Source organism: Enoplosus armatus, chromosome 11 (assembly GCF_043641665.1).
Source record: "Enoplosus armatus isolate fEnoArm2 chromosome 11, fEnoArm2.hap1, whole genome shotgun sequence".
NCBI classification, from domain to species: Eukaryota; Metazoa; Chordata; class Actinopteri; order Centrarchiformes; family Enoplosidae; genus Enoplosus; species Enoplosus armatus.
In genome coordinates this window covers 10333717-10360126 of record NC_092190.1, presented here as the reverse complement: position 1 = coordinate 10360126, position 26410 = coordinate 10333717, and the positions used below count along the sequence as shown (strand labels likewise).

Sequence of the window (26410 nt, the reverse complement as noted above, 5' to 3'; positions counted from 1 at the left end):
ATACTAGCTTTCAGTGTCTAAACTTAAGCAGGGAAAGGTGTAGCAATGCAACCATGTGATCCATGAGAGACACTTTCTGTTCCAAAACTCTCATCTATAGCTCAAAACCCAGCGGGGTTACAGTTGTAGGATTGACCCACTTTCCGTGCTTGTAAATGATGAATTTAAAACTTCTGAACTCTAAGTCCTTTGAAGTCAAACGACGAACAGCAAGCCCCTGGCTGCATTGAACTCTACTTCACACCAGTTGAATTATTTTTGGATGGGGGGGGGGTTCTGCTGATAATGTAGCCCTCCTTCCTCTAAACAGAACAGTGGTTCACCAAGCAATTATTGCACATTCTTATAGTTCTCTTATAGTTTTAACAAAAACAACTATTTGTTGATCTTGGTGCATATGTGAGGAATTATTTTATGTTGTGGTGAAAAATTGTCCTCAGTTATAGGGTTTATCCTAGCATTAGTATCTGCATGATGGTCAATGTGCAACAACAGAAAGTGCAGACAAAAATGCGTTAAGCTGATTTAGAACAAGTGTCATCGTTACAGTTTTTGCAGCAGACTCTGTTGTTTACGACACATCACAACACTGCAGCATGGCCGATCACAGCTGAGCAGATGTGTGTAATCAGTTGAGAATGATAAGGTCATTGCTTGATTATAAAACATGCTGCTTCTGGTACATTTCTTTGTCACAACTCTTTGAAAATAAGGTTTAAGGGACACTGACACTGGATTACATTTTTTGGGAATAAACAAAAAAAATAAGAAAATCCAAATTGTAGAATGCACAGTATGAGTATGTTAGTATTTTATTTGAGAGAGCTTTGGAATTATTTTGAACCTTCATACACATGCGATTTTAGATAGGAGAGTTAAATATAAGGCTAAATATATCTAAATTCAAAAGTGTATGGGAGCGCTTAACTGTGGATGATTTCCACTGGGCTCTGACAGTATCCAGCTCAGCAATGACAGCCCCAGGGAGAGCTTTCAGCACATATCTACTAGTTGTTATTGATTCTGTGGCCGTCACTGCATGTAACAACTGCCATTATGAACCACATGCAGCGTAGTTTTAACAAATTTCCATCTCCGACGTCTGAGGTGGATTCATCACATTCTGGCGGGGAGCGTGTCGGGGTCAGAAGTCAACTTGTTAACCCCTCGCAGCCTGTGTGTCTGCCAGCCGGCGCCATCTCGTTTATATCTGTCAGCACTTATCATGTGAGCTCAGGCACATGATTAATGCCTCTGGATCAATGGCTCACAGATCATGCCTTCCTTCACCATAATCTGTGTCCGATGGCCTTGGAGCTTTTTGTGCTATAACAGGAACTTCAGATAAATTGTTTCTGTAGTGACCGTTTTTTATTGTCTTATTATTTTGATTTTATTTTTATTGTCAGATTGTGTGCAACTAGGCTAGGGAGGGCAAGTATACCATGTTCACATATTTCACTGTACACATTGTTATGTTGTTTACTGTCTTGTTATTGTTATAAAGGAACGATTTCACTCCAGGATATTAACATCTAAGTCACAACACTGTCAGTCTGTCGCAGGATTATGTGCTGGTGGATTTGTATTTCACATCTTTACAGAACAACTCTCAAAGCACCACATACACTTCAAGGTTTTTCCAGCTGTTTTGCGTAAAGCTGTGAGTGAAGGTGGTCAGTGGCGAGAGTGGCCTCCTGACAGACAGAGGAAGCTATATCTGTCTGTCAGCTGATAACTTCGTCCAACCAGACCCCTATTGACTTTTACTGGACCTTGAAGTGAATTGTCAGGGTTGGCACTCCCCTTTACTACCCACTATGCAGTACACACACACACACACACACACACACAATAACACACACTTGCATGTTAACGGAGGGAGCTGTCAGGTTTATGAGGAAGTTGATTACTGTTTGGGGGAGAAGCACAAATCTAAGGAATATAGATGGAGGTAAGGGAGGGAGGTGGGGTGGAGTGTGTGTGTGTGTGTGTGTGTGTGTGTGTGTGTGTGTGTGTGTGTGTGTGTGTGTGTGTGTGTTGGGGGGATAAGGGTGGGTGGAGGGAGCATAATATTATGCCTCGCCCGTCATCTCACCTCTCGCTCTTCAAGCTGTGCTTCACGTTGAGATAAGGTTTCTTGTTTTCTCATGAATAGTCACGAAGCAGCAGATGATAGTTGTTAATGTTAATTAATTCCCTCTGTTAACCCCTCATAAGTGAGAGAAAACAGCTCCCACTAGACAATGCAGATGGGTGCACAATAAAACCGCAAAGCTCACCAGAACAGATTTTCTGATTAATAACTGCTTTGTACTGCCTTTATCGCACTGTTATTGCTCGGCATGTTTTGGATTAATAACACTTCCTCTGAATATCTGCAAAACATTTTTCATAATTGAAAAAAACTGATTTATAAATCAATTCAGAATTGCAAGGTTGCATTGAGGGTTTTAGGCTCAGTGTCCTTGTGGTTTTGCAGTTTTCAGAGCACTAAGGTTAACTGCTCTTGTGTTGCTCTGTCAGCTGGCTCCCTCCTCGCATTTTCAGCCCTCTTCCTCCCATTCTTCTCTTTCCCCACCCCTTCCCTCTCTGTCTGCCTAAGGACTAGGTCATAAATCTCTTTGCCGCACTGCAACTTGGTCGTTGGAATTCTATTAGCTGTAAATATTCAATAAGCATCCTCACTTAAAGTCCCCTGTCCCTGTTATCAGACCTGGTCCAGCTGCGATCGTTACACTGGCTTGTCTTTTATGGTTTAGTCAAACAACAGGAAACGATTTATGGCTGAATGCTGACAATTGCCACTTGAAAGGATGTGTGTTACTTTTAGTACCTAACCCCAAAGAGGGGATGATAAAAATGAGGACAGAAGGAAAGTCCACATGAGTGCATTTTGCGTGGCTTGTACACATTTCTGCTCTACTGGTAAAGCATTGCAACGTTTTTTACGAATAATGAGGGCAGCGGAGTTCCTCCAAAGAGAAGCAATCAATCATAACCATATTGTGACCAATGACTGTGCTGTCGTCAAAGTAACAGTCATTAAAGGTGCCCGGGGGGAAGGTCTCCCATGTTATCTCATGCTATAGCAGAAGGCTGCTCTGGCAGGGTCCTTGTTGAGTAAACACACATTAATCTTGTCGCACGCACTCACCCCGGTGATCCCAGGTAACGGTAACCAACACCTTCACTCACTCTTCACTGGTCCACCCCCCAGGCAGTTATTTAATGAGTTCTTTAATTCACTGTATTGTCTGTTAATGTCTCCATGGTTCTGCTCAGATATACGCCTCTGGGAAGCCAAGATAATTGGACCAACTTTATCATCGATTCAGGTTTGATGAATGGCTCCTGCTAAAACTCGGTTTGTTTGTGTCCTCTCTGCTTTCTTCTGCCCTGCGTCTGCAAGGCGGGGGTGAATGTTCTGCTGCAGGACGTCAACGGAAACATTCCTCTGGACTACGCCTCCGAGGGGACCGAGACCAGCTACATCCTCCGAAAACACCTGGAGGAAAATGGTAAAGCTTGGCGTGCCTCTTGTTTGTTTTTGTGTCGCACAAAAGAAAAAGTAAATATTCCATTTCCTTCGTTTAGGAAGCATTGGGATAATGTGAATGGTTAATATCACATACCCACATTTAATCAGGAGGTGTTCTGTGTGTGGGTGTGTGTTTGTGTGTGAAGGTGAGGTACACCCTCAGGCCTAATGATGGTGGATTGCCATTGGGGCACTTGTGTCCCACAGTGAAAGGAGAAGGTCAACACAGGAGCTGCAAATAACAAGAGATAAAAGCGCAGGAGAGTTGGAGGCACACAGAGACAAAAGTAGTAGAGGCACAAACAGAGTGACAGAGGGAGCGGGAGGGAAAAGTGCCAGAGAAATACAGAGAGACGCGCAGAGAGAGGGGAACGGGAATCGTGCTGACAAAGGTAGACAGAAACAGATATAGACAATGATGGAGGGTCTTCCCTCACCCATCTGCCATGAGCCACAGGGTCACATGACAAATGCAAGCTTCTGACTATAGACTGCTAACTCATCAAAGCTCAGACCAACACACACACACACCCCCACACACACACACACACACACACACACACAGGCTCACACTCTAACTCCCCAGCCATTCGAATTTTTTAGACTTCTCTGCTTCTGTCTGCCAGCCCCTGTGGTGATCGCTTCCCTCCTGCCTACCTTCAGCTCCCCAGATACTTTTCCCATTGCGCTGGGCTTTGCCACCATGAAACACACTCTTACTCACAGAGGCTCACTCTGCCTCTGTTGCTATAGCAACTTGGCGGCATGCTCTCTATCCCCATCAAGTTTGTGTGGTTGTGGGAAAAAGACAGACTGTCCATGTGTCTCTACATCAGGGAGAGATAGAAATTCAGTTTTTCTTCACATTGTCCGAGCTGAGTCGCTTGAGTTTTATTGTAATACTGGATTCCTACAAGTATTGGCACCGTAGAGAATTAGAATTATCTTCTATTAACGTAATGGTCCTGTGAGCATGTCTCAACAAGCTACACACCCTGTGGCTCTCATTTATTTGCAAAGACAAACTCATTGATTAGCTAATCCAACCAGTCTACTTGGAAAAGTCCCATTTGTTAGTGCCCTAGAGCTTATCCGGGTGAAATATAGATTGATTGGTAATCAATACGCGCCATTACAGTAGGCAAAGTCAGGTCCGCTGTGTGTATGTGACTATGGAGCAGTGCACTGATCTTCGTAGTTTGGGATAGGCGCCCTTGTAGACCTCTGTCTGTCCCAGGAGACAAGCTGCAGTGGCCTTGGCTCTTTCAGGTCTGGGACTGGAGCCCTGTATGAGTACTGGATGACTTTATTGAAGTGTCATCAACATCAGGATCACTTTTGGTCATCACTTGATCTGCCAGGTTTTTAGCATGACAGGGTTTCTCATTTGGTGTCTGTTTGTGGATGTTTTCGTACACACAGCCAGCATCCTCCTAAAATCGCATACTGTAGTCGTGCTGTGACCACTATCAGAAAACACCATGCTGAATTCAAACCAAGTCCTGTTGAGAAATTTACTTCTGCAGAATCTGGGAAATCTTTAAATGCAAAAGATGTCAGAACCCTGTTCTTGAATGTAACTCATCCCTACATGTTGCAAATGTCAGGAAAACTAAGTAGTTTGTTCTGAACAGTTGAATCTTGGGTATAAGGTTCAAAGTTAATAGTGTGAGAGAGATTTATACCATTGATACCAGGAAGTCACTACTGCCGGGCAAAAAATAGTCCCGCACGTAAAACTGCAACTTATCGTTTTTACACTTCTGTGTAAAAATTTAAATTAAATGAACGAGACATAACGCATTAATCAGTGATCTTTAGAGGTGTAGGACAAGCCAAGCTAGCTGTTTCATCTGTTTCCAGATTTTATGCTAAGCTAAGCTAACCATTTCCTGACTCCAGCTTTATTTTTAAAGAACAGTGATATTGATATTCTCATCTAATTCTCTGCAAGAAAGTGAATAAGAGTGTTTTCCAATATGCCAAACTATTCTTTTGAGCATGACAACTAAAGGCTTACTGTAACATGTGGGTCTCAATCGTGTTTGTGTGTTTTAGGTGTGGATATGTCATCCATGCACACCATGAAGACACAGAGACCCAGCACGATGCTGTCTGATGTTAGACAGCTTGTAGCCACAGGAGGAAGCCTCAGCCAGCCAAATGATGACGGGGTCACTCTGGTAAGTAAGGTCACATGTGTGTTAGTGTGTGTGAGTTGACCTCTCTTTGTCTCTCTTCCCCTGTCCATGGTTTGTTCTCTATTTTCAACCCTGTTTTTACCAGATACTGCAGCTTCTCTTTTTTGCTGCCATAACTTTATCTGTGGTTCTCTCTCTCTCTCTCTCTGAAGCTCCACATAGCATGTGCCAGTGGTTATAGAGAGGTGGTGTCCGTGTTGTTGGAGAGTGGGGCAGACCCTCATCCTGCTGACAACAACTTTTGGACCCCTCTCCACCTGGCTGCTAAATATGGACAGGTAACTCACAGCTGCTCAACAGAATGTCAGAATGTTGTTGACTTTAATAATGTAGTCCCCTAATTTCAACTCATCTAGCTGCATTGATCCAATGTGATTACAGTCATTAATGAAATGACTGAAGTAATGAAGAAATTATTGATGGATGGATTGTTCCTCTGAGGAAGTTGCCTCCAGTTACCCTGCACACACCCTGATAAACTGCTCTTTTTGGGCCTATTGATCAGAAACAGTTACAGCATTTTAGATTAGCAGTTTAATGGTCTCTCTTAGAGGAAAGGAGATTGATTTCCAGATGGGGTGGAGGTGAGCTGTTGGAGCGATGGAATCTGGTGGTTTGGGACGGGTCCAACTATGAAGGAGGGGAAGTGATCACGTTCAGATCTTGCTGACCCAACTAGATATTTAATTACATTTCTGGGCGGCGTTCTTGGCTGCTGACAAAGAGAATTTATTCTTTGGTATTTTGAGTCACTCTCTACTTCTTCATTCATCTACCCTCGAGCCATGTTTTTTTTTCCCCCCACTAGAGTGTGTTTTAAAAATTCTTTCTTCCTCTCTGTTACCTTGCAGCCTTTCTCTGTTTCATTCATATAGATCTGCTTCCATTGTTTTTTTCCTTTCCTTTTACATGATTCCTTCATCCTGTTGTTAGTTGAAAAGATGATTGTTGATGAGTAGATCTAAATGTACAAATGTTCCCAACAGCAGACTTCCAGACTTTCTGCATACGCAATTACTCTGTGTCTGTGTGTGTGTGTGTGTGTGTGTGTGTGTGTAATATGTAAGTGCATCTGACTTAAGAGTGGCAGTCTAGAGGATTGAATCGATTAGGTTTCCCTTGCAGTGCTAAATCAACTCAGCCATCGGCTCTTTACTGGTGCCAGTGCTTTGCCTCCTGCATACCAACTACTCTCTGAGCCTTCTTAACACTCACTTCCTGTCACCATTCCCTTATAGCTGGTCTGACAGTGACACATCAGTAATGCAGGACATTATGGGTGAAAGATGTGTGTATCTATCCAGCCAAGTAAATCACTGGTCCCACTAATAAGAAGTTTTGCTGATATGAGGCAGACAAACTGTTGCCTGGAAAACACTTGCTGACAACTGTAACACTAGCTGGTGCGTTAAACCCAAAGACCCCATCTGCAGCGTGGCATACGTACTAGACTGACCCTTTAAGAAGATGTATGACCCTATTACTGCAGCTAATTAAGCTTCCCTCTCTGGGTCTTGTGATAAGTTAGACCCTGGCTCTTGCCTTCCTTGGTCTGAGTCGAGGCTTTTCAAGTTGTATTCTCTTGAGGGAAGAATTTTAAATAGTTTTGTGTTGGATTTTCAAACAGAAATGACAGGATGTTAAAATGCTGCTGGGATTGGATTAATTCATTCAGTTTTATAATTAAGGTGTGTGAAAGCTGTGGCAATATAGCAACCACTTGATTCATATGAAAGTTTAAGTACTTTAATGTTCTCAGTGTCAAGACTAGGATATTTGGGCCCTTACCAAAAAGTGTCCTGTCTATCTGAATCTACATCAGCTATGAGGTTGCTTTGTCCGCGCTGATCCCCATGTACCGATGACCTTTTCCTGGTCCTCCTGCAAACTTTGACCCATTGAAGAGTTCAGATCTCGTGGTGCCACTGACGTGTTGTCAGTATTTATAGGGTGTGAGTGCAGCTGACAGGGTTTGTGGGCAGTAGAGATGCTGTAGACTCATAGCCGAACAGCTGTTGACGTGGGTCAGAGCCAGTCTGCTGAACGTGCTGAGTCGCTCTCTTCCATACTGCAGGCGATGTCTCATACGAAGAAGTTCTGCTACTTCTAGAGCTGTTTTGAACTGTTCTTAGAAAAGTTTATTGGTTATTAATCAATTTCAGTAAATGACGTCCATGAAGTTGGACAACTCAGAGAAGTCAAATTAAAAAGAGCAGTCAAAATCAATGCAGCAGAGGCTGAGATACCCTGACTTGAAGTCCATAGTATGGTTGACGGTCATAAAACTCTGGATCCTACAATTCCCATAATCCATCCAGCCCTGCCTGGCAGATCACTAGATCTTTCAAACTCAATGCCCCCAGTTTGTTATGCAGGCTTTTTTTAAGAAGTCCCCTAACCCAAACTGAGATTACTTGATTCAGATATTGGAAAGCTCCTCCTCCCCCATGACAAATCTGGGAAGCCATTTTGATGCAGTTAACTGTTAGTTAGTTTTAGTTTGTAGTTAGTTTTACCAGCTGTTCACTTAGATAAAGCATAATAATATGGTAACTTGCATACTATACTTTATGCACCAATTAACTGCAAAAACATGGAAATCTGCCAGACAATCAGAAGCAAGTATTTTCCTTGGTAGTGATTGACATTATAAAACGTGCGTGTTGCATTTCAGCTAAATGTAGTAGTCTAAAAACTGAACTGTAGGAAGGGATGTAGGTTAGATGTTAGGTTTATTATTTTCCATGAATGTTTTCCCAGACGTTGCTCTGAGTAGGTTCTTGTGTTTAATTATCAGCCATACTCATCTCATTTTCGTTTTGAAATGTTGAGACAGTTTCTGGGTCATGCCATCTTTCCGACATTACCAAGAAATGATGAAGACAATCCTTGTCTATTATCAATAAATTGAGTCACACTTCAGATACTTCAACACATCACGTACTCTAATGACAAATCAGCATTCACAGATCACAGAGTGCATCACACTTCTTGGATTCGATACAGCTGATACTCCACGGAGGCAAAGAGGGGTGGTGAAAAAGAGAATGCAGCAAGACTGTCGGCGATGAAGAAGTAATGAGAGGGAACGGAGAACGAGCCTGTGTGAGCTAAGTCTTAAAAGAAAAGACAGAACAATAGAGGACAGAGGTGACAGCCATCACATGTCAGTGTGTAGAAATGAGGGTAAATGACTGTGGGGTTCTTCCACTGTGACATGTGATGGAAGATATTATTAAAGGATCTCCTCAGTCAGGCGTAACGCTTGTACAGACCTGTCAGGTGTGACATACACTGAATGTATCATCTGCTCAGTATTTAATTCTAGCTCTGTGTCACAGAATATCCTACATTTACATTTCTATATCTGCGCTGTAGCAATAAATATGGGAATAACCACTGCATCTGCTTTGACCGTTAACAGAGAAATCTTCATAAAACATTAGAAATCTGCTATGAAATGCTTTTTTGTTCTTGTATTGATGGTTTGAAAGAAGATGCAGTTAATAGGGCCCTAGAAATGTTAGACTTTCTCTAGGATCTAATGAAAATGGATGTGGGTGTTTCTCCCATCTCTTACAGACAAGCATCGTTAGCCAGCTCCTGAGGCACGGAGCAAACCCAACTCTGTTGAACTGCAACCAGGACAAGCCCTCAGGTAACACATTTAGGCCTTCACACAAATATACACGTGTTCCCGTACACACACACACAAATCTTGCTGCTGGAATGGGCCAAACGTCTTTTAGCAAGCAAGAGCTAATGAAGCAAAGAAGCGGAGAAATGGATTTTGAGTTATTCAGCTGAGCCTGTTCAAATGCATTAATAATCACTGTGATAATATAAAGCTCAGGCGCGTGCGCACACACACACACACACACACACACACACACACACACACACACACAGTATACACAGTGAACGAGGCTCTATCATAATCAGTCTCTGGTGAGCCTGTGCACATCTGAGTGTATCTGCAAGAAAGAACTCATTTATTAACGAAAGAAAACATTAACACCGTACTCTTGCCCGTGCACACATGCACACAGGCACTGATTAAATTTGGGTGTCAGCCGTAATCATAAGGGTCTGTTGTGATTAATTTGCTAATGGGCGTAAAGGTATCATATCATTATCCAGGAGCATGTATTGTTATTTTTAATAAAGGAAGCATACAAAATCAACAGAGCAGCTCTAAATAAAGACAATTTGTGTTGAGTCAATGTAAGGGTAGTTGTGTGTATTTGTGTGTACAGCCATAATCTCATGTTCTGCTAGCGGAGGACGCACGTATATGCACACATTCCTGCCAGCTGCGGAGAGGCGGTAATGCAGCCTGTTGTACATGCAAGCCATAGTAAATGAAGAAGAAGACAAACAGATGTAGGTCAAATACCACAAAGTGATGGTAAATGAAACTAGCATTTACTCCAAAGATTTGCCCTGTCGGTGATGTCGTTACTTGGATTTCATGCTATTCCGTTAATAAACAGTTGGCGATTATGACGCTCAACAGTCGGCAACAAAAGGTAGGGAAGGATAACATGTAAACATTGCAGTTTTCAAAATGTTCAAAAAATCGGCTTTGCAAAGGTTGCATGAGAAAGGAGACACACATTTACACATTTGTAAGGCCTCAGAGGTACACACGGTGCATTTTGAAGAGAAACACTCACTGTAAACAACTGCATTTGATTACAAGAAATCTCCACAGGTACCTTTTAAGTCTTTACATTTTTCTAAAAAGAACTAATCTATCCTCAGCTTCTCTGTGAAATGTGCAGTTTCTCTGTGGGTGTAATAGTGTTCATTTACATATTTATATCAATTACACACACACACACACACACACACACACACACACACACACACACTGCAGGGTTAGAACTCCCCACATCTCAAAGCTGAACAGAACCGTATAAAACCATTGCACCAGGCTGCTGATGAATGTAGTGTAGTCACTGTAAATGTAAGTTGGCATCTCTTGTGTGAAGGTGATGAAACGTGTCATATAGAGGGACCTTTTTCCTCCGAACCTCATTGTGGGATAGACTATCATAGCTGCCTCTAGCCATTTACTCCCATGGCTTCATCACACCTCTGACTGCCTCACTCTGGCCTTAATCAATAGCCCCCTATAGCATGTAGGCTTAGAAAAGATGTGAGACAAGCCCTCAGAGACCGAGACAACCCCCCTCTTTTTCACTTGGAGCCCCACACCCCTCCCTCAGCAGCCACATGACGAAAGAAAGCCAGAGCAAGAGATCGGAGTCTAGGGGGTTGTCAGTCACACAGAAATAAAAAGACAGGATGAAGCCATTCCCCTCCCTTGTGCCCTGTTAGACCTCATTACAGACAGGGGGGATCTTAACTCCCCCTTCCTCTTAAGCACAGTTGGATTGATCCACAGTGGGGTTCACATTCTGCACCAGTACAGGCTCAAAGACAAGAGAACAGAAAGGTGTCCCTGTTTTTTCAGTATTATGGTCTTTAGCTAACAATATTATTACTTTTAATGTCTTTATGTCACCAATGGTTTTCCAATTTGCTGTTTTTTGCCTATATCAAATGAAACATTTCTCTGTGAATTTCAAATGTCACATAAAATAGCTACACTGATAGCTTGTCTACCTGTTTTGTGTATCATGTCACCAGGCATCGCTGTGTCACAGCCCATAGCTGATATGCTGCTGAATGCAGAGGAGAGCTGGCTGCAGAGACTGACGGACCCCTCCGCTCCTCTACCCTCCACTGACCAACGCTATGATGGCGGTTCACACGACCTCAACACTCCTGTCAAGAACATGTGGGTTAACAGCTGCATGAGCACAATTAATGTCTTATGGTTGCTCCGCAGATTGGAAATTATGTTTTTATTTTCCTTTTTCTCTCATCCTTCCTCTTCATCCTCCCAAATCTGCTTCCTGTCCCTCCATGTACTGTGTCTTGTCCAACTCCTTGCCTGTCCATCTATCACTCAGGAACCCCCTGGGTCTCTCTATCTCTAAGCGAGACAGTCTGCTGGAGAAGTGTGCCATGTTCAGAGAGGCAGGTGGAGCACTGAGCCGACAGCCCTCCCAGGACAATGGCCTAGATGGCCCCTTTAGCTCTGGAACAAGCAAACTAGAGCAGGTACTTTGTCTCCTTACAACTCCTGCAGTACAAAAAAACACAGTGTGGCAGTAAGACTGGAGATAATCCCAAACGTCCAGTAGGATTACATAAGAAGAAAGATTTAATATATTCCATATGAGCAATATGTTTTGTAGATCTCTCCAATAATGTGCATTTGAGACCCAAGAGCATTGTAGATCCTCCGATTCATTTTGACATGGTAGTCTCAAATGAAAGGTGGGCTAATAGAAGAAATCAGCTGGTGAAGAGTTTGATTGGAAAAAAACATCTGTGGGCCTCAATGGAATATAACTGGAAATGTATCACGTAAAATGCTCTCTGCCTCAAGATGCAGATCTTAGTGGAGACATGTTAATTTTAACTCTCACCATACATTTTCCTCAGGTCAAGCTGATGCCTCCAGCCCCAAATGACGACCTGGCGTCCCTCAGCGAGCTGACCGACAGCAGCCTGCTGTACGAGATGCAGAAGCGCTTTGGCAACGACCAAATCTACGTAAGACTCCAGTGTCCTTGAGCCACTAAACAAGGACTCCTACTCAACATCAAACATGAATTAGAACACAAAGCACGCACAGATCACAGAGAAATCACAGATCACAGAGAAACACACATTCCCTCTTGGGCATAACTGGGCCACTGTAATTGTTTATTTGCATTGGAGTGTTGTGTTGTGTTGTTTACGATGTTTGGATCACATCACACGTTCTTTATACCCATGAGCAGTGCAGTGAGTTTCCCTCCAGCATATGTACATTGAGTGTCTGCTTATCCAGTATGAACATCACACACAGTACATCACAAATACTGTACCTCCTCTCCTGAAGACTATCGTGCAGATAATGTTTATATTTGTGACCTACAGTGTGATACCTGACTACTTTGCAGCCAGTGACTCGGGGTGAATAGTTATTTTTCTGAGTGTAGTTATGTCTTTATTAGTCTTAGCAGTCTGTACACCAGGTTGTGTTCATGAGCTGAATCTCTCTGTTTCGGCCTGCTGACTTGTGTAAGAGTGGTACCTAATCCTAAAACACACACACACTTATACTGGTGACAATTACAAAATCAATACCATTTAGATCGATTAGAAAGATAAATCCATAACTATATTCAGGAGTAAAATGCCTTCATCTCCAACTATTTTCCAATCCATTTTATATCCATTTTATATCCTCATTTCCTCCTTTCCTTTAAAACTGTTGTCTGGCCCATACTTCTCCACGGGGACTGAGCTCTATAAAGACTGGAACCAGATCAATGTGGAGCTTTCCGGTGCACTCTCTTCCCTGTGAAGAGGCAGTAATAGTCTGTTATTATGGAAACCCAGATGGGCGACAGACAGTAGGGTTAGCCACAGCAGGGGGACACAGATAAGTGGGTGACAATAAAAGGCAGTAGAGTGGTGGATGAAGAAAAGAGAAATCATTAGAATTCAGAATAATGAGGGCCTGATTTGAGGTATTGTCCATTTGGAAGAAGAAGTAGACAAAAGAAAGGACAGTTAGTGGACAAAGTGCAGCTTTCATGAGGACATCAAGGCACGCCTGATCTGATTGTGTATAACTCCTCTGCCATGTAGGTGCACATGGTACAGTCATGCATTATGCTCCATTCTGTTTGTAGCAAAGGTAAGCAAGTTAGAGCTTTACATGTAAAGATACAGTTTTCAACAATAGTATCCATCTTTTCTAAAAGTGTTTGCTTAGAAATGACAAAAAACAGCCTTCACTTCATGTTACCAAATAAATTCATTTCTTTGCATTTCTGCCCATTCCCTTCTTCACATTCTTGTTTCAATATATAAGGTACCTGACCTTATTTACGTAAGAGAGGGCATTTCATGAAAGAGGTGAGCAAAGCGGAGATGTGGGTGAAAGACAGAAATAACCGGAGGACAAAGGCAGGGAATGCTCCATATGTTCCCAGCAGGGTGGTCAGAGATGGGGCTTTGATGAGTGGTCTGCTGCCTTCTGCCAGGATAGAAGGACCAGCGCACTGCTAAACCCCCGAGGAGAGTGGAACTGGGGAAGGATGTGACAGAAGGAATTGATGAAGGCTGGATTATTGACAAGCATGTTACAAGATGAAATAACAGTTAGTGGGGAAGTTGTGCACAGCTTTCCGACAAAACTCGTAGTGTGAATTTTTGCTCTGTGTCCGCAAAGCAATGGGAATTTATTCAAGTCATTAACCTTGAGCCAGGGCCTAAGGACAGAGCAGCATGTTACAGAATGTTAGCAATGCCTGCCCTCTCCCCGGGGACAGAGCCTTAGCTTTCAGCCTCCGGGACCCTTTGTGAGAAACAGAGGGTTAGCAGTTTAGCGGAAAGGGTCCGATATTGGGAGTTGGTTATTTTTATCTGTATGGCCTCAGGGTTTGTGTGTACGCCGCGTGGGAGGAAAGATTTGTTGTTTTTATTGGAGAAAGGTCATTATTGAGGTTATCGTTGGAAAGCCCTTCTTGACCTTTCTCTGCCATGAGATTACCATATTCTTATGATAATAGAGATTACCACCACCATGAATACTGATGTTAAGGAGAGAGTGGGACAGCACTTCTGTTTTCAAGTCAGTGTTAGCTTTCAGCTGTCTGTAAGTGATTATACCCCAGCTTCAGCCTGTTTGTATATCAAAACGGTCTATCGCAGCAGAGCTGTGCATCCTCACACCCAAAAGACAAATATTTTGCACAATTGGATTCACGTCTTGTTCAGAGTAAAAGATACACTATATTGCCAAAAGTATTCACTCACCCATCCAAATAATTGAAATCAGGTGTTCCAATCACTTCCATGGCCACAGGTGTATAAAATCATGCACCAAGGCATGCAGACTGTTTCTACAAACATTTGTGAAAGAATGGGTCGCTCTCAGGAGCTCAGTGAATTCCAGCGTGGTACTGTGATAGGATGCCACCTGTGCAACAAGTCCAGTCGTGAAATTTCCTCGCTCCTAAATATTCCACAGTCAACTGTCAGTGGTATTATAACAAGGTGGAAGCGATTGGGAACGACAACAACTCAGCCACGAAGTGGTAGGCCATGTAAAATGACGGAGCGGGGTCAGCGGATGCTGAGGCGCATAGTGCGCAGAGGTCGCCAACTTTCTGCAGAGTCAATCGCTACAGACCTCCAAACTTCATGTGGCCTTCAGATTAGCTCAAGAACAGTGCGTAGAGAGCTTCATGGAATGGGTTTCCATGGCCGAGCAGCTTCATCCAAGCCATACATCACCAAGTGCAATGCAAAGCGTCGGATGCAGTGGTGTAAAGCACGCCGCCACTGGACTCTAGAGCAGTGGAGACGCGTTCTCTGGAGTGACAAATCGCGCTTCACCATCTGGCGATCTGATGGACGAGTCTGGGTTTGGCGGTTGCCAGGAGAACGGTACTTGTCTGACTGCATTGTGCCAAGTGTTAAGTTTGGTGGAGGGGGGATTATGGTGTGGGGTTGTTTTTCAGGAGCTGGGCTTGGCCCCTTAGTTCCAGTGAAAGGAACTCTGAATGCTTCAGCATACCAAGAGATTTTGGAAAATTCCATGCTCCAACTTTGTGGGAACAGTTTGGGGATGGTCCCTTCCTGTTCCAACATGGCTGTGCACCAGTGCACAAAGCAAGGTCCATAAAGACATGGATGAGAGAGTTTGGTGTGGATGAACTTGATTGGCCTGCACAGAGTCCTGACCTCAACCCGATAGAACACCTTTGGGATGAATTAGAGCGGAGACTGAGAGCCAGGCCTTCTCGTCCAACATCAGTGTGTGACCTCACAAATGCGCTTCTGGAAGAATGGTCAAAAATTCCCATAAACACACTCCTAAACCTTGTGGAAAGCCTTCCCAGAAGAGTTGAAGCTGTTATAGCTGCAAAGGGTGGACCGACGTCATATTAAACCCTATGGATTAAGAATGGGATGTCACTTAAATTCATATGCGAGTCAAGGCAGGTGAGCCAATACTTTTGGCAATATAGTGTATGTCACGTGTGTTTCTTCTCCTCTTTTGTAGACTTACATTGGACACATCCTTCTGCTGGTCAATCCAAACAAAGAGCTGCCCATCTACTCCACTTTGGTAAGCATGCATTTAAATGACCTCTATTTCACATAGGCTTACAATATATGCTGTGCTTAGCTCTCTTGAGATTGAATTTGCAGGTCTGTGTACTATGACCCATGCTTAAAACATGGCTTTACATTTGATAGGCTATGGCTTTTACATGCAAAAGCATATTATAAAGGAGACATGTTTGCTGTATAATAAGCAGAGCATGAACAGATGAAATGGACCTTGTGGTTGATAAATAATGCAGTCTTCCTGTCAGTGATACACAGGCTGACTCTGCATCATCTAGGGAAGAGAGGGATCCAGTTTAGCTAGCACACACAAACACACTCACTTTCAGACTCACACAGACTTTATTACTCTACCTCTCCTTTTTAAAGAATTTATCTTAAAAGCACTATCTCTATTGGTGAAAAGCAGCATATTTAACATATGCAACAGCTAGCAGAGGCTGTCAGTGAATGACTGACAGTCTTGTATTCTTCAAACATTATGATCATTTGTTTAATGTTGTGACAGCAATCACCAACAGTATGCGTCACTTTTTTTTTTTTTAGATAGCAGATAACTCATTTTGAAATAGCTGAATTAATGCCAGCTTAGTGCTTGCCCATGTGGACCCAGGAGGGGGTGGGTGGAGGAGGAGACATCTTCTCCTGCCATGACAGAATGAAGCCAAGCCCCCTCTGGCTGTCCCATTCCTGCCTGTGTCTGGATTCACTCCAGGCATCCATACCCAACTGAGGGTGTGTGTGGAGGAGCAGGGAGGAGGAGCCAGTGTGAGAAGGACATATGTCATAACATGTGTGATCTGCTGGCCGTCTGTCACCCCCTCTGGCCCGGTGGTCCACAGCCAATCCTCCCTCCCTTTTCCACAGCCACAAATACAGCACTGGCACACATCTGCTGGACTGGTCACAGAACAGTCATCTCACAGTTCAGTATGATAGATAATTAAGGGTTCACTGTCTGATACACTTACTGTGTTTTTAACAAAGTTGGAACTGTTTATTCCTCCGTAGGCATGAATTGTATAACAACTGTGAGAAAAAGTTTCATCGTTCCTACATATTGAAATTGTTTCTGTTATAGGGTTTAGCACAAGCAGATCTATGTAAAACTAAAGTGAAACTTAGAAATGTCTGGTTGATAATCTCTTTATAAAGATAAAGAGTGAACATCTGAACTTTGTCAGGGTGTCAACACCTAACCCTAACAGTTGGTAAGAAAGGAAGAAAACATCAACCTGATTTCAGGTCTGGACTAAAAGCTTGTTAACATTTTCAGGCTGTAGTTGAGATCTCCATGTGTGCAAACAAAAACTAGACAGCTGATCAGATTTAGTTAATACTTTGGTCCATTTTAGCTCTATATTTATATTTTAGTATTGCAATACATTATGCAGCAATATATTTGGAATTAAGCTGTAAAATATTTGCTGGCTAATGGGTTGTTATTTCAAAGTAAACTAGAGTGTCTGGGTCAGCTTACACATGTGTGTTTAAATTGATGACAGTTTTCAGTTAACGCCTAATTGATATCTTAGTCACTTTGGGTCGAATTACATGGTTAGACTAGACTAGAGTGGTAAACCACACCTCGTTGGTGAGCGGGACAGATACAAACTCACACAGGTATGGAAAGTTATACCCAGCATGGTTTCACTGTTTTGCTGAAACTTTATCCTCTGTGTTGCTCAGCCCATGTTATATAAGGCTGTAATCTTGACGGACTCTCTCCATCTTTCTCTCTCAGGTGAGTCAGTTGTACCTGAGCTCCACAGGCCGTCTGTGCTCCTCTCTGCCACCTCACATCTTCTCCTCAGCGGAAAGAGCGTACCACATGATGCTGCAGGAGAGACGCCCGCAGTGTTTCATCTTGAGGTACTCCTTCATTCCTCAACACACCCACACACACCCACACACACCCACACACACACACACACACACACGCACACACAAACAATGGATTATGAGACAAAAAATGCAAAATAATTGTGTGAATAATAATGAAGTTCACTTGGCCACCTGGTTTGTCCACACCCCTCTGCCACACACCTGTTAAACACTCCCCAAGAGATTAATAGCTCTCAGCCTGTGAGCTGAGCTGCAGACCTGCTCAGTGTTCACACAGAGATGGATTTTTGCTGGGAGCGTTGCAGCCTCTTGCTCTTTGTCCTCGGCTGGACGGAGTCAGCTCCCTGATTGCAATTAAATCCTGTTCCGGCTCTCCAGTGACATTCCCGCTGAGTTGTAACCAATCTGGCAGAGAGTTAATGCGCCCTGGCCACACACCATCCATCTCACTCACACACACAAACAAACATACACGAATGCACACTCACATGCAAAGACACTGTGCTATGCATTCTCACATACACACTCTCTCTCTTGTTTCCTTCTTTCTTTCCCTGTTTCACTTTATCCCTCATTTTCTCTTTCATTCAAGCTTTTTGTTTCACTCTATATTTCTTCACACATGCACATGCCATGCACACACACTCAGACACTCATACACGTTTACAAGCAATCAGCGGCCATGATCCCCCGAGGCTAGTGCTCTAACAAAATGCCCTTGAAATCTAATAAAAACTGGTAAATGAAAAGACAGTGGAAAGGCCTCTGGACTTCACACTCAGCAGGACCATTAGTAGGAAATATAGCAACACACATACACACAGACAAACAGCGCATCACAGCAACACTGCGGTCATTAGTAAGGGCTTCTGACCTTCTGAAGCCATCTGCTTGGTGTTACTATGCTGGTCTCAACTCTGTGCGTGTCGGTGAGTGTCAGAGCATGTACTGTAGAGGTACCTTATGTCAGATTTAATATCCACTCAACGCTAAATTAAAAACAGGCGTCCAGTGCCAGATAAGTTGTGACAGTAACATCGTGTGGAATGTGGTGGTCGATGGCGCAACATTAGTTGTGTTAGAAAGAAGGAATAGATTGTGAAATTGATGGGAGGGTGTCCCTGAGGGGGTGATGTCAGGTGGGTGGAGACATGTAACTGAGGTGACAGATGTGGGGAAACACCCTGATGACTAATGCATAACACCTCATTTAAATGCATGTAGTAAATATGTATTACTTGCGTGATATACAGCATTATCTGCATAATGCAAGGTTATTATAACCTCTATTAATATCACATCATATATAATAACACAGAAACTCACTTTACTGTACAATAGAAGACAGTACATGCACATGGTTGTGCTACTGTGTGGCCACATATCAACAGTGTAAAATGCTGCAACATTAAAGGTCTGTCTTAAAACAATAGGTGCCCATATGGACATTACTTGCTCTTATTAAGTATGACTGTGACAAATCAAGTGGGTAGCTTCTACACTAAAGTTACAGTCTTTAGTATGAAGTTCCCTCTCTGTGTTATTATCCCTCCACCGCAACTGGAAATACAGTCCAGGAAGCACAAAGAGGGAATTTTATACTAAATAGACTGTAACTGTGGATGTTGTCCCCCATCATCAGGAGCTCTTTAGAAAGGGATCTCTTTAATGGTCAGTGTGAACAGGAGGAATGATCAAAGCAAGCAAAGCCTGTTTCAGTGTTCATATGTGCTATTAATTTAAAACAAAGACATTAGAGACAACATGTAAAACAATAATAACATCAAAAAAGGCATGAATGACGAATGATGATTAAATCTGCATTTTTCTGTCTCTCTAGTGGTGAAAGTGGTTCGGGGAAATCAGAGGCCTGTAAGCACATAGTGAGACACCTGACAGCCCGCTCCAGCCCCAAAGGCTTTGCGCTGGAGCCCAGAATGAAACACGTAAGTCTGGGCAGTCACGGGGTTGGTGTCCTGGAGGCTTCTCTAGCTAAGGAGCATGTGATGTAACCGCAATGTCCCATGGGCAATGAGTCTTGAATCCTTTGTTGCCCTTATTTCTTTACTTTGAATTATATAAGAAAAATAATCTTATTGTAGACATCTGTGCTGTTTTTCATTTCAAATTCCATGCTCAGTCCTCATGAAGAACTTAATGAGTATTTGTGTGTTCTTCAAAGCGAGGCACTGACTGAACCTTACATCCTTTCTCCATGTGGTTATGTCTTATTGTGCTTATTGTTGCTTCCCCCATTTCAGGCAGTGTTCATAGCTGTGTAAATTTATCCTACCGTTGCTGAGGTGGGGGAGAGAATAGATGTATGGATTAGTGCACCAGAGTATGTTGGTAGTTTCCTCTGCTTGATAGCTGTTCATTTGTCAAAGACACTATTTGAGCATTCAGACCCTATGTTTGTTTGTATCATCAAGATTTCCATTAAGGTGACTCTTATGATGCTGCTTCTTTAGGACATTTTCCTTATACTTTACAGCCTAATGAGGGAATATTGATTTTTTTTTAAATGATAGTAGAGTACAGTAGAACAAGAAATACCCTTATCTCCTCCAGTAAATCAGGAGAACAATCATAGAAAAATAATGGCCGGTTTAAATTTTCAAGCATGTAAGCAAGGTCAGACAGTCATCCTCCCTCATAGTGTATATGAAAAAGAAAGAAAGAAAAGGTCAACACTTATATGACTACTTGTCTTTGTATTCTCAATTGTGTGGTTCGCATTCAGATTACGACATGTTCATGGTGCTTAACACATGATTCAAGGCTCTGTGCTCAGTTTATCAGTTGAGTAACAAGGCAATATGTAGCCTGGGAGTGCAAGTGCTGTGTACTGATGAAGTCATCGTTATGTAGTCGATAACTGGGTCAGCTCGCTCTCTGATTATCCTGGGACACAGAACATACTGAGTACCCACCGAATGGATGTATGTTGACATCTAGTGGTAGAAAGTGGGACAGGAGGAGAGCTCCTTTTTGTTTCAGGTCTAGAAATCTGTGTAAGAGAGATAGTATGTGTAAGTTGATTTCATTATTTTGGTAATTGCAGCGTATATAATCTGCATGTCATCATATGTCATTCTGCAGGATTTGCCACATCATGGGTAACATTTCCTTTGGTTTGATCAAATATGCAGGTTAACTGTATTCTGGAGGCCTTCGGTCATGCAAAGACTCTGAGGAACAACAACTCTAGCCGATTTATCAAGCTGTTGACCATCCAATACTGTGAAAAGAGGAGGACACTGCTCAGAGGTAACCTGCATTTCTGTCAATGTAGCAAGCATGCTAGTAAGCTTTACTTGAACTGTCATAAAGTACTGTCTTTATTCCAAATGAGAGATAGGAGAAGAATGAAAAGCTACTCCTGTCAGCATTTCCTTAGATTTTTCCACACATTTATTCTTGATTATTTAAATAAACAATCTGTTTATTTAAATAATCAAGAATAAATGTAGTCATTGTTTTCACAGTCTGGATCACTACGTTTATGATGATAGTACAGAGACCATAGACATAAACTATACACGATTCACAATATATTCAAGGCACAGTACTGTATGATTTTCTATGAGATCAGGTGCTCAGTAGTGAAGCACCAGCAGGGGGCAGTAAAAGCCCATGAGTCTACTGTTTCTATTTGTGCTCCATCTTTACAGCCCTGCTCACCTTATTTTACCCCAGTTGATTTTATCAGTGAGCACCGGCCATTCAACAGTGGCAACAGATTGAATGTTCAGTACTGCTATCATCAGCACTGTTGAAATGTAATTTACACACCTGTTACTGAAGTATAAAACACATCTGATGTTTCAGCCCGTGTGTACACCCACATGCTGGAGAAGTCTCGTCTGGTCCACCTGCGTCCTCACCAAAACAGCTTCAGCATCTTCTATCTGATGGCTGAAGGCCTGTCGCCTGAGGAGAGCAGCGCACTTTACCTCAACAATGTCCTGGCTCATAGGTATGTGGCTGTCAGCTGCCGTATGGATGTTGACAGTTCATAAAATCACTTGGTGATCTCACCCACAAGAGCTGTTCAGTTTAATGATTCCTTAAGTGACACTTTCTGAATAAATATTAGAGACCTTACATGAAGTCCATGCTGCTAAAAAGCTGCAGAGCTCACAATGTACAGTTCAATCCAACACTGATAATGTAATATATTCATATTTGATATCCTCAGACCATACATGAGTGTTTGTATCAACTTTCAACATCTGTGTCTGTGTACGTACACACTTGTGTGTGTCTATGTGTGCACATTTATATGAAAGTGCATTTCTTACTTAAATCAATTTTTATTTGTGTTTTGTGTTGCACATCTCTACTCATGCATGTTCTAACTTGTAGAGTGACAGGGTGATTGTGAGTTACCCTGACTGTGATGTTATCCACTCTACACCACCAGTGTGATAACCACTGACCTGAATCGGTTTGTTATGGAGCTTGAGAAGCACGCTAGCCCCTCTGGCATCCCACCAACCCATTGTGTCTTTGTGTGTCTTTGCTGGGTGTGTGTGCGATCTAGTTCTGCAGAATCAAAGCCCTGTTTGCCCTTTCTCCTCTCTCCCAAACACATCTCTCTCCGTAGTGTGTCTGGGACTGTACGTAATTCTGCACAAAACTACCTCATAAATATTTTGGTTCTAGGTGTCTCTCATCCAAAGATATGCACATAAATGTCACTTTACACTGATCTCAGGACTCACCTTGTCCTCTGTTTATTATGGTTTTGTGGTCGTCTGAAACATTGGTCCACATTGTCGCATCTTCCTTTTCTTACTCCAGGTATCTTAGTGGAGGACTTCCAGGGGAGAACCCTCCAGTAGCTACCGCCTCTACTCAAAGCAGGGAACGCCTCGCAGCAGTCAAACAAGCCCTGCGAGCCCTGGGCTTCAACAAGCAGGTATTGATTGCATACAGCTTCTGTTGAGCCCGTTTATTCCAAGGTTATTGACAGCAGGGATCATTCAAAGTTTTGATGTCACAGACCCTGAAACAGCCACTTATGATGCCATTGATGATAGTTACCTCAGATTTTTGCTAGCTAGAGTCTGTAAGTGTGTCTGAGTCAAGGAGCTGGGTCCTCCAAAGGATGCGGCCACCACAAATGGGTCGTTCAAAGGGCCATGTCCACCATGTCCACAGTCGAACCTCACAGAAAGCAAAACTAATGGTTCATTTTATGAGTTTTTAAATAGTATTACCAGACCGTTGTCCCAGTAATACCTGGTAAATAATGACATGGTGACAAGTAATTTCCCGATTGACCACTGCATAATGGATTGTGGGCTACTGAGGGCTACAAAGGACACAAAAGTGTGTCCTCCCAATTCAGGCTCACGAAGCATTTTAAATGAGACATCATCGACCTGTTATGACATATTTGACCTAGATGTGTGGATTTATCAGGATCCTGAATCGGGACTCATCATGTGTTTCAATTACCTATCTAAAGACCATGTGAAATGTGTGACCAAATGGCGAAGACAGGACTTTGATTTATGCATACTGCGTGCATGTAGTGTGCTACAGTGTGTGGTACAGTCCATCCTGTGCACCACCAGCTGTGTTCCCAGCCCATTATCAGCTTCTATTCTTAGATTCCCAGTCAGCATCTGTCAGCAGTGAGTGACCACCATCTCACCTTTTAATCCAGCAGCAGTCAATACACGCAGGCAAAGCCTAAGGGACAGACTACAGAGGAACAGAGCGATAGATAGTGGTATTATCAGAGGGCGCTAATGTCCACCAGCTAAGAGAGAGAGTCTGAGGGACAGAAGAAGGAGCGGGGGAGTAGGAGTGGAAGTGATAGACCACCCATTGGTCTCTGTCTAAGTCTAATCAGGGGATGACTCCCAGTCCAGACCCAAAGGTCAATCGTCATTAACGCTCCCTATCGCTCCTTTTCTCTCCCTCGCTCCCTTTCTTCTCCTTCCTAAGTAAGGGGAGTCTGTCTGTGTATAGAGCGTCAGACAGAGACTAATGCCTGTGTTTATCTCCCAGATATCAGCTCCAATATCCTGCCTTGAGAGAGTGCACACGCAGACATATTCACACACACACACACCCTCAAACTCAAACATCCCCCTCTCAGACATTCAGAGCAGTGGGTAAGGAGGTATTCCATTAAGCGTCCTCTACTCAAGGGCAGAGAGGAGGGGAGAATAGGACGGGGGAAGAGAAGTGTGTGAATGAAGGGAGGAGGGTTGGCGTGTCATAAAAAAACGTTTTCTAAGAGATAGTCATGCATTTGCAATACATTGAAGGATAAGACTGGTTATTCTATTTTCCTCTTATTGTCAAGAAAGTCCATGAATATTCAAACCAATGATACGTTAGTCAGTCTCTCAGTGCTTTCTGGTTTCCCTACTCTGTCTGTCACAAGTAATTTCGTGAAACAGCTGGACACTGTAGTTATGGGGCGGCATGGTGGTGCAGTGGTTAGCACTGTTGCATGGGTTGGGGGTTCGATCCCTGGCTCCCCTCGTCCACATGTCAAAGTGTCCTTGAGCAAGACACTGAAGTCTAAGTTGCTCCAGATGGAGGCCAGCACCTTGAATGGCAGCTTGATCGCCATCGGTGTGTTAATGTGTGTGTGAATGAGTGAATGAGACCTCGTCTGAAAGCACTTTGGGCACCATTAAGGTTGAAAAGCGCTTTATAATTTAAGACCATTTACCATTTATTAAAACAGGAGTAGTATATTTGTTGGAACTATTTGCAGCTGGGGATTAATATACATTTGGTGTGGTGGTGAGTATTTTCGGCACCAGGTCGTATATGAGATTGAATTAAAAAATCTCCAGGGGCCGTGGTAATGAAGGAACTTGTCACTAGTGTGGCTCATTTATGTGTTTGAACAACAATGGAGGTGTATGGCAAAGAGGGATTTGTTTACATCAAGATAGATATAGAATATCGCCAGTCCTTGGATTGGATTTAGGGTCATGGAACATTTACTCAGCATTTCCTGTAGTGTAAGTTGGTATTAAGCAGTGAAAAAATGGCAATCCATGTTTTTGATTGCACCAAGATTTTACTAATTTCCCCGCTCTCGCTCTCTCGCTCTCTCTCTCTCGCTCTCTCTCTCTCTCTCTCTCTCTCTCTCTCTCTGCTAGGAGGTTGACTCAGTGTTTATGCTGCTATCCGCTGTGCTCCATATTGGGGACCTACGTTTTACTGCATTGACAGATGCCGATACAGCCTTCCCTTCTGACCTGCAGCTACTGGAGAGAGGTCAGTGCCCCCCCCCCCCCGTCACATGACCGGGTTGGGGAGGAGGGGTGCATCAAACCCACTCATCTTGTTTACCTCGCCGTCATCGCTCCTCCTTTTCTCTCTCCCTTGGAGTTCTGCTTGGCAGCTTGCCAGCTCTAGCTAAAGGCCAGACAGTCACCTGTTTGGTAAGCCTCATTTTCTGCCAAAACGTAACCATGGTGAGGAGAGATCGCTCTTATAACACACACACTTTCCCACTATTGAGGTCAGTGTTTTCTCTCTTTCTCTGTCTCGCTCTCTCATTATGCAACCACAACATGTGCTCCTGTGACCCCTGACCTTAGTGAGATGGTAAACAAATGACATCAGCGCCTGAACGGGAAAGAGCCAGTCGTTGTCAGGGTGATGTCATGGCTAGTGATGTCAGCAAAGGGGTTCTGGGTTGCTGTCACCTGTTTCTGTTGCTTGTTTATGGGTTCTGCTCAGAAATCCGCTGATGACTAATTGCTGCCATCTCTACCGATCGATTAAGTGTGACTGATCTGGAGCAGAGCGCATCGTCACAGCAGGGAAGAGCAGAATGGGTTCTGGGATGTTATCAGTGCTACCTTTCTGTTAATGTTTAAAAAATAATATTTTGATGTTTTTCATCCTGTCTCCATGCCACTGATTAATTGTGCCTCTCTGTCTTCCTCTGCACAGTTTCTGGAATGTTGCAGGTGTGCTCCAACGACTTAAGCTCCGCCCTCACCTCTGACATTCAGTACTTCAAAGGTATCCACTCGTCGTCCTTCGCCATCACTTGACCCTCCCTGTTCCACCCACACATAAGCAGATTCACTCTGTCACAATGCTTATCAACGGATCAATCTTTACTGCAAAGACAAGTTTTAAATACAGCTTTTAATAAGGTGCAGTAACTTAAGCAGTAACAACAAGGAGCTTTATTAGCGTGACATCAGTCTCAAATAGCAGATATCAGATCAAATAGCTTCAGATGGTCAGAAGAAATAATTTTAAGGCTGATACAGGTATCAATATTCAAGAGTTTAAAAAATATGTTAATATATTGGCCTATATTTATATATATTCCGTTATTTTGACCAAGATCTGTACAGAGCGAGACAGTTTACAGTTGAAAAATGAACTCTTTCCGGTCTCTGGTGGACAAATGATGAAGTGGCAACACTGCAACATTTATTTCTCAAAAATATTTTTGGATAGGATATGTACTGAAAATTGTCAGCCATATATATGTAGATATCAAGATACTTGTGATAAGCTAAAATCCATCGATAATATTGGCCATGCAGATGTATCGGTCTTGCTTATTCACACTTTGTTTAGCGTAAACCACAGTGATCAGTGTCTTCTT

General features: G+C 43.0%; 1 protein-coding gene across 1 annotated transcript in view; it reads left to right on the top strand.

The window, feature by feature from the left end:
* The window catches only part of myo16 (myosin XVI), a 77389-nt gene that overhangs the window by 18006 nt on the left and 32973 nt on the right, over positions 1–26410 (top strand). Inside the window, exons 5-19 of the mRNA XM_070914898.1 lie at positions 3413–3521; positions 5600–5724; positions 5895–6020; positions 9325–9400; positions 11398–11548; positions 11724–11874; positions 12262–12372; positions 15884–15949; positions 17696–17823; positions 19637–19742; positions 20949–21066; positions 21628–21775; positions 22603–22720; positions 24936–25053; positions 25738–25809. Of these exons, the coding sequence (XP_070770999.1) occupies positions 3413–3521; positions 5600–5724; positions 5895–6020; positions 9325–9400; positions 11398–11548; positions 11724–11874; positions 12262–12372; positions 15884–15949; positions 17696–17823; positions 19637–19742; positions 20949–21066; positions 21628–21775; positions 22603–22720; positions 24936–25053; positions 25738–25809 (1723 nt within the window). The remainder of the gene's footprint in view (positions 1–3412; positions 3522–5599; positions 5725–5894; positions 6021–9324; positions 9401–11397; positions 11549–11723; positions 11875–12261; positions 12373–15883; positions 15950–17695; positions 17824–19636; positions 19743–20948; positions 21067–21627; positions 21776–22602; positions 22721–24935; positions 25054–25737; positions 25810–26410) is intronic.